The sequence below is a fragment of the Pyrgilauda ruficollis genome, unplaced genomic scaffold, assembly GCF_017590135.1.
Source record: "Pyrgilauda ruficollis isolate IOZ18807 unplaced genomic scaffold, ASM1759013v1 scaffold106, whole genome shotgun sequence".
NCBI classification, from domain to species: domain Eukaryota; kingdom Metazoa; phylum Chordata; class Aves; order Passeriformes; family Passeridae; genus Pyrgilauda; species Pyrgilauda ruficollis.
The window spans coordinates 680,974-693,650 of record NW_024508766.1 but is presented as its reverse complement, the minus strand read 5'-3'; the positions used below and the strand labels follow the sequence as shown (position 1 = coordinate 693,650).

At 46.7% G+C, this 12,677-nt stretch overlaps 1 protein-coding gene across 1 annotated transcript in view; it reads right to left on the bottom strand.

Annotated features, from left to right (window-relative positions):
* Positions 1 to 12,677, bottom strand: part of SLC49A3 (solute carrier family 49 member 3) — a 48,422-nt gene that overhangs the window by 13,347 nt on the left and 22,398 nt on the right. The window contains exons 2-5 of the mRNA XM_041471063.1: positions 11,948 to 12,112; positions 11,569 to 11,904; positions 2,575 to 2,733; positions 1,488 to 1,707 (exon numbers count right to left, since the gene is read on the bottom strand). Of these exons, the coding sequence (XP_041326997.1) occupies positions 1,488 to 1,707; positions 2,575 to 2,733; positions 11,569 to 11,904; positions 11,948 to 12,112 (880 nt within the window). The remainder of the gene's footprint in view (positions 1 to 1,487; positions 1,708 to 2,574; positions 2,734 to 11,568; positions 11,905 to 11,947; positions 12,113 to 12,677) is intronic.

Below are 12,677 nucleotides of genomic sequence, written 5' to 3'. Positions count from 1 at the left end.
ATACTGTACAGCATACATTATGGATGTAACCAGACATTATTAATGGAAGCAACATGCAGGTGTTGCAGCAGACAACAATCACAGCCCATTCAGCCTGCACTCTGACATCCCAACATGCCAGACGCTGAACAGCTTCAGGTATTGGGATTCCACTGTTCCTTGCTCTTCAAGTTTGCTCTTTGTCATAGCTAGATTAATTTGGTTCTGTAAAGACTGAGGATGCTGTGTGAACGAAATGCTCTTTAGCTTCTCTGGCTGCTCTCTTACTTAAAAGAGCCCTTTGTTTGCAGGCTGCTGTCCTCCAGGGCAGTGCCCAGTGATCCTTGGTAATGCTTGTATCGTACCACACTGACAACAGAGCTCCTTCTCCAGCAGCAGAGGTGAAGGTCTGTCTCAGCACTGGAAAACCAGGTGAGTCCTCATATCAACCCTATTCTAGGAAAAGCAGTGCAAAAATTATTTATTTGTTCTGACACCATAGATCCATTCTTGCTAAACAATAGTGCCCATGCTCTAGTCCAGTAGCAGCATTAGAAAAGCTGCACAGGGGTGCTCTTCTTTCCCCATGCCTAACCCTTCCTTACAGCTTCAAGACAATGGGGAGGGAAGGCAGCTGCTGGCTGTTTCAAGGGAAGGACAGATGGGGCTGCCACACACATGCAGGTACTGTGAGACTTCACAGCTGGAGCCAGTGAGCCAGCCCAGTTTCTGGAGCATCTCGCAAGTCCTTGGGGAAAAGAGGAAGAGATTTCTTTGGCTGCTGGGTAAAATGTCACATGAAGGGAGGAAACAGGTCTATCAGGTACAGTATCCTGTCTCTATCTGTGCCCAAAGAAGCCAAGAGAGGAATGTGATTAAAGCAAGCTTATCTGGTGCCTCTCCTCCAGTTTCCCACATTCCAGGCACTTAGCAAGGCAGGTATGCTTTCTGCATGGATAGTCCCGCCATTTAGCATCCCCAACATGTTTGTGAAGACAGACAAGTATATTTTGTTTGTGTGTGCATACACACCAATTAGGAATACGTGCTCAGCCTTCCTACTGGATGAACTGGTGGGCAAAACTGCCACAGCAGCCTCACCTCACCTCTATCCAGTTACAGAACTTGGCAACTGTGACCACTGGCACTACAATGCAGTTTAAGACACCTTCCTAAGAAATTGCAAAACTAAGACCACTAAACACTTAGTAACATTAATGGCTGTCGTCAACCTATGTGATATTTAGGCAAAAATGACAACCTGGTCCTGGAAGAGAGGAAGAAAGTTAGGAGTCTGGATGGCTTATACTGAGCACTGCACCTGGATGTGGCTTATATCCACTTCTTGTTCGCCTGTGTTGTTGCACATGGCTACAAGACTCTTGGGTGGAGCTGTATTTGCAAGGGCAAATGGCTGAAGTACAAAGGACTTTCTCTGCCTGCTGCCTCTGAAAGGCAAACAAATTGCTCGCAAGAGGCAGCAATGTTACTTTGCAGCTATCACTTACACATTGATGCGATCATATTTGCTGTCGCTCTCTGGTGGTCTGGGAACCATAGTGCTGCCAGCTTTGTTGGTGAAAAGATGATAAGAGGCTGTGCTAATGCAGAGAAGCACTGTCCAACAAACAGATACCAATAATTCTGGGAACCCAAGCTCAGAAACTTCAGAACGCTGAACATCCGGGTGATGCTACCAACCATGTTCAGCCATGCACTCAGGACCACCTGCAGTGAGCAGAAACAAAACAGGTTTGTGTGCTGAAGCCTGAAGGGCAGAACTTAATGCAATAGATTAGCATGAGCAAGGTCTCAAATGCACTACAGGAGACACTGGGTGTTAGTAATCACTGCCTGCAGACCATCCCCACCCTTCTGGGCCACTGCAAGATGCTCCTGATCCTACCCACCTCCTCAGGGAGTGTCTTGGGGTGACAGGGAGCAAGGTGGCTGTCTCAACTCCATATAAGAACCACATCGATGAGAAAGCTGAAGTTCACTAATCACACCTTAAGTTTGCGCCATCACCCATATTTTGCTGTGACAATCCAAAGATAATGGCAATGAATCATGCAGCATATGGATCCTGCAAATGTTCTTCTATTCTATTAGCATGCTAGTGTTTCAGTGCTGCATTCCACAACACAGTTCTGGGATTGTGTACAGACTGCAAGCTGGCTTAGCAGAGGCCAAGCTCTAACCTGACAATCTCTTGCTTGCACTCTGTCCTGCTATTCCTTAAACTGGCCCAGTCAACAAAATTGTGATGCTGAGATTTTTCCACACCAAATCTGACCCAATCATAGAAAGCTCTTCACAGAGTCAGCTCACAGTCATCTGTCCCTGTCAGTTGGCTAAGACAATGAAAACTAAAGCTGGAAAAGGCAAGCATGCAACTTTATTCTGACTTTTCCTACTGCTCTCTCTACCATCGCCACAGAGCTGATGTTACTGAACTAGGACAGAGCTTTCAACATGCTAATTCTCTGCAGCATTTGGCAAGACTCCTATTCAAAGCATGTACATTACTGTTTTGTGCTTCTACTGCTACGTCTGGGTGAAACTCCCTCAGCAAAGCAGAACACTTCAACTCACAGCACAGCGGAGCCCCACGCTGTCAAGGACCCATGTTGCCACCAGGCCAAATGGGATCGAGATGAGGAGGTACACCATTGAGAGCCAGTTGACTGTCTCCAGGGAAATGTGGAAGTAAGCAGCTGTCTTATCAGCCACAGGAGCAAACGTCAGCCACAGCTGCCGAACAAAGACCAAAAATCGGTAAGCATGAACACCCCCAAGGGAACAGTAATTCAGCATCCCCTCAAACTGAGTTGTGAGGAGGCTTGCTGTCCAAGTCTCTCCTTGAAATTGTGATGTTAAGGTTGGTAACAAAAGTTCAAACTTTCAGTGTCTGCAGTTACATGGCCCAGAGCACCCCATACATTTCACTGCTTCACCCCCAGTCCCCTAGTCCTGATGCTGGAGGCCGGCAAAAGTAGAAGTCAGTATCTTTTCCTGTCCCCATGTTGAACAGGTTGGCTCTGATGCACTTACTTACCTGATGGAAACCACATGGACTCATTCTGTGTTAGCATAAACAAAATAGAATATGCCACCTCCTCTCTGCAGCTACGATCCCCTTAAACTTGGACTGGAATTTTCAGTTCCATTTGTAACACCTGGATGTGGCCTTGTAAGAACAACTTTACTATGTGTCAGCCAAGAGATACATTATTCCCTGCCTTCCTAGACACACTCAACAGAGAGAAAATTACCCAAAGATTGCATTATTTAATGTATTAGAAGACGTAACAGGGAGGTACACACAGAAGAGGTACTTCAACAACTATCCACATTTTTCTTTCAGTTCCATATATGAACACAACTCCCTAATCTTTGTTTTAGATTTCATGGTTTCTGTCTGCTTCTGGTTTCTTATGCAAATGACAAGAACTGCTTGATCCTAAAATCAGGTTCTGAGATCACATCCACAAGAAAGAAAATGAGGTACTACAAGTTAGAGCATATTTCTGTATATTATTTGCCAAGATGCATCCTGGTGCTTTTCAAAAAGACTGGTCTAACCTGTCAAATGGCCTAACCATTCAATAATGTTGATTACAGGCTACCTCACTGTTAGATGATGATCCTGCTGCTGCTGCATACTCAAGGTTATAAAGTTTGCAGAAATGTGAACAAAAACTTCAGTTATAGCTTTCTACAAAAGAACTACAGCCACAGTTGCTTTGCAGGTACTCCCCTCTGTCATCACAAGCTTCCTCTTCACAGCCTGCATCCTGCACCCAGCATCAGATGCTGGGTTTATGTGTAAATGAAAAAGGCTTGGACAATCTCAGAGGAAGGTGTGCTCCTACAAACTGCTACTTGTTATTTCCAGTGTTCCTGGGTGTTTTTTCTTACATGATAGGGACCATAAAAACTACCACATTAGACAGGAGCAGAGGAGAGATGGGCTTTTCTTCTCCCTAGAGTCACTGTATGACAATAGCCTGTGTGACATACAAATGATTCTTTAGCTAGGCTTCTCACCTAGCAGAGATGCAATGAGTAAAAGGTAGTAACAGAGAAGTTTTGAATAAATTCTCAGCAGCCTGGCAAGGACTCCTAGCATCAGCCCTTTCTTCTTTTCTGAAAGGAGCTGCCATGCTGTACCTCCTGTATTCAATTCAAAGCTCACATCAGTATGCTGGGCTCAGACACACCTATGTGACATCATTCAGAGGTCAGGTAGGGGATGGATTTGGTGTTTACTCAGCTTCTACAGCCTGGTGAAGGAAGATGCTAGGTGCTGAAGGAAACTGCTCTCTTAGACAACAAGGAGACAAATCCAGGTCACTTTCCAGACTTCCATCAGACTGGGATTAGAGTTTAATTGTTTAATGCTAGTGTAACTGTTTAGATGTTACAAGCATTACTGAGGCATGAGCATTAGTTTCCTTATGAGATGCTAAACCGCTGCTAAACAAATCCTAGCTGTGTATTTCCAACAACAGCACTTCTGGGTTCCTCAATGCCTTCTACGCAGCAGTGGTGGTGATGAAACACTCTATCAGGAAACAATTAAAGAGATTATACATTTTGTAACCCAGCTTCAGATACATTTTCACCCCTCCTGCTCCTCTACACAACATGCTCAATCATGCATTACATCATTAGGAAAGTGATGCCACAAGCCAAAGCACAGCATTTTCTGTTCAGTGACTGTATGCATCTAGGCGATCTGGGATCAAGCACTGGCACAATTCCATTAGATCTAGTAAAACCATTTCATGAAGAAAACCAAGCATAGGAGCTGCCCCATATTCCTATCCTGAGCAAGAGCTCCAGTCCTAGCATATCCATGTGAGATCATTGAGGGTTGCAAGTTGCAGCTTGTTCAAGAATGAGCTTGTCCCTCAAAATAGGAACTGGGTCTATTTATGGGTCTGGAGAGAAAATATATGTTTCATTGTTTACCATGTGTTGCTCTAACACAGAAATTCAGAACTGGGAATGGAGATCAAGATGCAACTGCAGCCAAAGAGGCCACCAAAAGCGGCATTGTGGATTTTTGCCTACAGAGGGAAATACACAGTCAGTATGCCACCTTCTGCTTTTGGCTTTCCCAGTTACGGTAACTTCACCCACAGCAGTTAATAAGCTCTTCTGCTGGAAGCTAGAACGCTTATCCAACATGCTTTTCTGAAACTTTGCATTGCCAAGGTTGGCACCTGCACAGGGGCTGCCCGGAGGTAAGCATCCTAAGGTAGAACAGGTAAAGAAGATGCAGCTCTCTCTTGGTGAGGTCAAAGCTCCAAAGATGCAGAAAGATTCTGCCTCCCCGTCACTCCCCAAGGGCCATTTTCTTCACTCATCTCTGGCACACCAAAACCACAGAATCACAAAATGACAGAATATTCTGAGTTGGAAGGGTGCCACAAGGATCATCAAGTCCAAGTTTTAATTGAATGGCCTGTATCAAAGCTTATCACTGTACATCGCAGTGACAAGGGGAGAGATAATGTGTGGGGTTACAGGATGTTAGACCCCAGAAGCTTGTTGCTTCTGGGACAGATAAAGAAAGGAGAAACAGAGAGATACCTCTTGCAGGGTTGTTCAGTCCTCGCAATTTTCAGTCCCTGAACAAGTTTCACTTTGTGGAAATACACCCTCGTGATCTGGTCAAGCTGCATGCTGCTCCATTGCCTGAGAGGCCACACAAAACCAGAGCCTCAGTGTGAGCTGCAGAAGGCATCAAGACAAGTCCTTGCTATGCACTGCACTGCTTCATCCCTGCTCACAGGTGCTTCTCTGAATGCAGCTCGATAGATGCCACAAGGTCAATTCCCAACTGTGATGCTGACAAGCAATTTTCACTCACCTATTACAGCTTATATCCCTTCAAAGCCCTGCCAGTGCTACAATTAATGAAAACCTTTTGGCAAACTTTGACCAAATTCTCAATTTGGCACAAGTTAGAGCAGATGATGATGAAAGTCAGCAGCAGTTCACTTTCTGGACCATTGCAAGTTAATCAAGATTTACATGGAAACCCATGCAGAGCCACTAAATCACAGGGACTCTTATCTTTGCAAGCCAAAAAGCCACAATGAGTTTGTGAGCACGATCCTCTGACACTTGTCAAAACTCACTTCCCCAGCAATCTCTCACAGATTTTACATTCGTTGTTTTCAAATTAAAGCTCCTCCTGTAGTATAATCCAATATCATTCGTTATTTCACTGATGTCTTAGATCACAGTATTTGCTCCTTCAGCATATGGCATGAACTTCTCCCTATTTTCAGATATGCATCTAGCAGGATGTTGCAACAGCCAGCGTAATAATAGACGCTGTTTCTTCTCCAAAGGCAGGAATTTTAGTTCCTACACTCCTCTTCTGAGCTCAAGCCTCAGAAACACCTTCATCTCACTGTGGTTTCTAGGTTTAAAGATAGCAAAAGCTCCAGTGCATGTTAGCCTGGTCTGGAAGAGTGTACCTCAGCATACACTCTTCACTATGAAAACTTGTGCTCAGCAGCTGAGGAAGAGGACAGAAGGGCCCCTGATGATCCACAAGCCTGTTCCATCTGGCACTGGAGTACAGCTGTAACTCCCACTGCACACAGCTGTCTGACTGGGGAGCCATGCCCCAACACCAGAAGAAAAGGACAGAAATGTTTTCCACCCACAGTCGACTCATATTCTCAGTCACAGGAGGGCCCCTCCACACCTTCTTTAACAATGAAGCTTGCACCAGGGCCAGGACACTGACACTCAAACTATCTGACTAATACTGACGTTGGGAATTGTTCTAGCTCCACTTTCAGCTCTCTTGCCCTCTGCTTAAATCTTCTTCTAGCTGACATTTTAATTCTCCTGCACCTGCCAGAAACTGCTTGGTCTCTTCTCCATTAACTGAGATTTAATCTTCATTAAAAGTGGCTGAAAGGAAGGATGGAGAGGGACTTTTCACAAGGCATATAGTGCTAGAACCAGAAGGAATGGCCTTAAATTAAGGGAGGGTGAATTTAGATTAGATATTAGGAAATTTACTTTAAGGTTGGCGAGGCACTGGAACAGGTTGCACAGAGAGGTTATGGACTCTCCATGTCTGCAGGTGTTCAAGGTCGGACTGGGTGAACAATTTGGTCTAGTGGAAGGTGTCTCTGCTCATGGCAGAGGGGTGGAACTAGGTGATCTTTAATGTCCATTCTAACCTACAACATTCTATGATTCTATGATCATGATCTTATGACAACTGCAGGCCTGCATGGGCATTCCTGTAACCAAAACAGGTTACAGCTGATTTCATCCTGATTCCATTTTTAAGTTTTTATGTTGTTCTTTCTGATATCCTTGTAAACCCTCAGCTGATATGTAAGGGTTTACAGGTATCCCACTCTCTTCCTCCCAGAATCAGCTGGTTCAGTTCTTCCACCCTACTGCCTTCACTGTTTCCACTACCACACAGACTCTCCAGGACCAATTTCACCTGCAAGATCTGGTTCCCTCCATCCATTTGAAGAGAGGCCAGTGTTTGTCCTTCCTCTCATTTCAGCAGGAGGTAGGCTGTGAGACACCTGTTCTCTGTCTGCAATGGTAGCAAAGTGGTAGCTGAAGGCAGGACTCCACACAGGCTCTACACTTTGGTAAGCAACAGCTGGGAGCTGTCATGTATGCTGAAAACAGCATACATGGCAGATGCAAGATTTATGAATCTCAAAGAGCAGCAATGATATATTGATGCATCACACATATAACCAGGTACAACTCTGTCAAAAGCAGTGCCAAACATGCTCTTCACAAAAAGCAAGCTGGTAATCAGTGCCTACTTTCCTCATGAACAAATCAATTCTAAAAGTGGAAAGCAAAATACCTGCAGAAAGGCAAGCACATACAATCAGGCAGGGTGGGAATCAGGCCACTTTGCCATGTCAGTGGTGGTATCAGCTAACAAAGTTTGCTATAATGGAGTGCTTTTCATTGTCTAACATACTGTACAGCTGACTATAGAAAGAGACTGTAGAAATGCCCCCGCAGTACCTTTTATGTACAGTTTTAAAACGAGGAGCCAAGGGGGTTGTCTTGCATGAAATGGGAATTTCTGCTTCGTAACAGGCACCAGCACAGCTCGCCAGTCCCCACACGGGCTTTGCCTACAGCAATTCTGCCAGCTCCAGCATGCTTTATTTTATACACCTGAAGACAGCTTACAAGGTGATGTAAGAGGTCTTTCTGTGACATGGAAGCTGCCTCCTTCTCCCCTGAAACTGGATGATGAAGCCCTTACACCAGAGTCCTCATCTTCAAGGTTAAAAGGGCCAAACAGTTTGGAAGCAAACAGCCCCTGTGCTCAGCTGAAAGCACCCATGCTGACACAGGAGCTTAGGACATTAGGACAGAGGCGTGATCTTTAAAAAAGGCCAGATCCTTGCCAAGATGTCACTTTTAGTCTCTACAGCTCTCAAGAGAAGCAGCAGGAAAAAAGAGCAGCAGCTGTGTGCGCACGCGTATCTAAGGGGCACTGCTGGAGCAGACAGGTGTGGGTGAGGAGCGTGTGCACCCTGCCCTGGAGCATGCCAGGTTCCACTTGTGCAGCTCTCCTTCCTCTCCCAAGTGCATTGAGTGGTGGTGTAAGTCCTCCACTTAGTGAGTCAGGAGCCACTTGGCCAAGTGTGAGCCAGCACCAACCCTCTGCTCTCCTGCTCCTTCCCAGCTTGCTCATGGTGGTGAACACAGAACTGGGAAGTAAACACCTTTGGTTTCATTCTTCTGTCTTTTTCTGCGTCCCCAGTGCTAAAGCAAGAGAAAGTCCCTCCTTTGAAATAGAAAGTTCCCACCTGTTCAGCTTCACAGGAAGGAGGAAAAAAGGAAGGAGCTATGCGCTGCAGCAGCTGCCTAAGATAAGGCAGGAGTTTCTTACACTATATTGTCAGCTAGGAATAGCCCAGAATAGCCCGATTTAGGAAATGATAACAAATTCCTGCTATGGTAGTACCCACTTTATACAGCAGGGAGAGACAGAGGCTTTTAAACTCAGGTCAGTAATAGAAGCACAAGTAAGGGGCTATATTTATTGCTGGTGTAAAAGCCTCTATATCATATTAACCCCACTCTGCTCCAGTTAATGAAAGGATTTCACACGATGAAACAGAGAAGGAGGATATAGGGAAGAGTGCCTCTTTCATCACCACATGGTCTGGTCTGGCTTTGCTCAATCACGCTCTAAACCAGACTAAGAAATATTCCTTTCTCAGCCTGTCCTTGCTGCACGACCAAATGTGCTGTTGCTTGTTAAGTTGCTTCTACCTTGTCTTCTTGATACTGAAAGTCTCCCCCACTCAGTACTGATTGCCGCTGCTGGTTGCAGCAAAGGCCACTAATAGAAAACTGCATGTCTATAGACAAGAATAAGGAATACAAGGCATTATTCTGGAAGCTTGGTCCACCAAAATGAGGTCCCAGTCAGACAATTCAAAAGTCATGTGTCCTTACTACATGCATTTACAGATAGCCTGACACAGGTGTACATAGAACAAAGTGATGCATGCAACATCTGCACAGGAATTGAGGACACAAATTTCAGTGCAATTTTTCACATCACAGAACTGGTTAATTAATCTTTTCATCTGCAACTTTTAAACAGCAACCAACCACTTTTATGTGATGAACTTTCAACTACTATGTCCATTTTAATGTGATTTTTATCAGGAATATTTAGAAAAAACTTCAGCATCAGGAAATGTCTGCTTACAACTTTATATGTTAGCACAGTTGCCATTCCAGATATTTGCAATGGCTTAGAAACAGTAATTCCACTCTAGGATATTTATTAGGCACCCAGTTTGAAGTTGTAAAGTTCTGGCCTAATTTCATACCATGGAAAAATAATACTATGGGCAGTCAGGAAGTTATCAAGATACAAAGGAGACAGAACAGGTCAATCTTCCAGGGCTTTGAAAACTTTGAAAACAAAGTTTTCAGCAACACACTGGGGACACAGTAATACTGCAGGTGTACTGAAAAGACCCATTTTAAGAAGCCCTTCTGTTTCACCTTTAAGGTTTCAGCAAAGTCAAAATCTTACAAGACATCCTGGAAAAGGCTTGGTACAGTTTCCTTCACCCATGCTGTCACCATCCACTTCTAGCAGGGTGAGTTTATTTCTTGTCACACAATGTTCCACTGCTGTGCCAATTTAACCACAAGCAAGCAGTGGGGCTTTTCTGCAGTATACTTTTTTACGCTCTTAAAGGATATACTAGTTTTCCATTCAGAAGGTGCATTCATCTATTTTTTTCCCCATATACAGCCAAACTTTCACTATGTTTTTCCATTTCTCTACTCCAGCACTCTTGCATCATGGAACAGCTAATCTTCCTTCAAAGCATTTAAATGTTTGCAGGTTGCAGGGCCTGATCTTGTCTGCCAGACAGCCCATATTCACAGCATGGTAATCCTCAAGAACATGAATAAGTCTATATCAGTCTGATAATTATCAACAATGTCCTCAATGACTTGATGAGCGAAGATCTGGGCTTCTTTTTCATACACTAAGCCTTGATAAGAGGAAACCTTATGGGTTTATCTCTGTAATGACTGAATTTAAATCTGTTCAACAGGTGGGGTATGATCTGGTATGCAATTTTTTTCAAGTCTCTCAGAACAAGGCAGTAAGAGTAGGCAAAAACAAGTTCATAAAACCATCTGTTTAGTGTAAAATCACTCCTATAGCGTTCTGTATATGCAATAGACCCTGAAAGGAAACTTGATTCTTTTCCTGACCAGATAAATCTGCTGTCACGGGCAAGCAATGCGGCAGAGTTAACTCCTGTTCCTCTCTCACGGCGCTTCAACACTGCTCTGCTATTCTTAGGCTAGAAACATGTGACCCCCAGAGAGGATGAATACTTTCTCTGTCTCCCCATGGCATAAGAAGTGGACTCGGCAGCAACTTTTGCTGAGCTCCAGGACACATTTTGCTTCATCCCAGTCTTCCTGCGGTACTTCCTGCTGTGCTCTTGGAGATCCCACACATCCTCCCGCCCCATCCTGCCCGTCCCCTGTCACCACTCCTCGGCGCCCCGGATCCCACCGGTCAGAAAGGAAAGCGTGAAGGCCTAGGTCATAAGTAAAACGACAAAGTTCAAAAGCAAAGCCGGTTATTCCGTCCATAAGGCACGGCCAGGCTGAGGCTTCTCTGAACTGTTCGCGTACAACCGATTCCGGTGCTTCAAGGATGAGGGGGTGGATCTGAGCAGGGCACTGGGGCAGAGCCCTGAGGATTGCCTGGCTGCTTCTAGGAAGAAACAGGAGGTGCTTTTGGCTCTGGCGAGCCATGTCAGCCCGTCTTCCCTCCGCCCCAGCAGCAGCAGCCGCAGCAGCGGCCAGAGCTGCTCTCCAGACCCGCCGCACAGCGAGGCGGCAGGGAAGGGCTGCGTGCCCTGCCTGCTCTGCGCCTCCGCCTGCTGCTCGGGCACCCGGGGCTGCCGGCGGCCGCTCCCTTCCCCAGCACCCCGGAGGAGCGTCCCAGCCGCAGGCCGGCTGCGGGGAGCGGCTGCCCGCGCCGGGAGAGGCGGCCGCACTCACCATGGCGTTGGAGCAGTTCAGCAGGCACACGACGGCCAGCAGGAACCACCGCCGCCGGTACGTCTTGAACCGGGCCGGCGGCCCCAGGCTGCTCTCCCCCAGTAAGCTGGCCGCCTCGGAGCCCTCCGCCGCCCGGCTCGGCGCGGCTGGGGCTGCGCTGCGGGCGTGCCCTCGCCGCGGAGCCGCGCCGGGCCGGGCGCCAGCCCTTCCCCGCGGAGCGGGTCTGGCCTGCCGCGCTCCTCGGCGGGGGAAAGCCCCGCGCTCCGCACCGGGGCTGCTGAGGTGTGCGGACGGGGGTTGCCCTGGCAAGGAGACGCCTCTCCTGCTCGTGTGTCGCTAAAAAAGCAACATCTGCGTCGCCACCATCACTAATGCCCGCTGACGGCTCCGCGTTCCCGTGGTAGTCACCGTTAGCTGTCGCCTCCGGGCAGCACCCGAGCGGCATCTGCCGCAGCTGCGGGTGGTGGTGGCGGCATGAGCCGGGAGAAGCCTTCCGGGAGCAGCCCTGTCCGAGGGGTGATCGCTTACTGGAGCAGAAAAAGGACTAGAGGAGAATAAGGGGAGAATGGTAAGACCCACAGTGGTCTATCAGCCGCAGGATATATAGTTTGGTTATGGATTTTTATGACTGGTTTTGCTGCTGTCTTTCCCCGATGTAGATGTTATCTCCTACTCAAAAACTCACCAAGTGAAAAAATGCAAAGGAATGCAAAAGAAAAGTCTCCACTGCTTCCAAACAAGACCTGTGACTTCAGATCGGATGAACACTGGTAGTGCATCGGTGTCTTTATGTCAACTCTGAGGTGTAATCACCCTCCCACGCCCACCACACGCCCACCACACACCAATGCTCTGCCTCAGCCGTACTGAGCCGACAGGCTGATGGACTCCAGAAATGGCCCCAAAATACTAACATCCACCATGTCACCTCTTGCTCAGGTCTTTGAAATCCTTGTGCCATTCCTCACCACAACCTGCTGAGACGATATTAACCTCTCAGTAAGAGGCTGAGGTCACTTATTGTTAGAAGGACTTTATGCCAAATGCATTGAGCATATTTGGAAGAGTGGTTAAGGAAGGTTATCCTGCATGCCAGTATTCTCTCATGA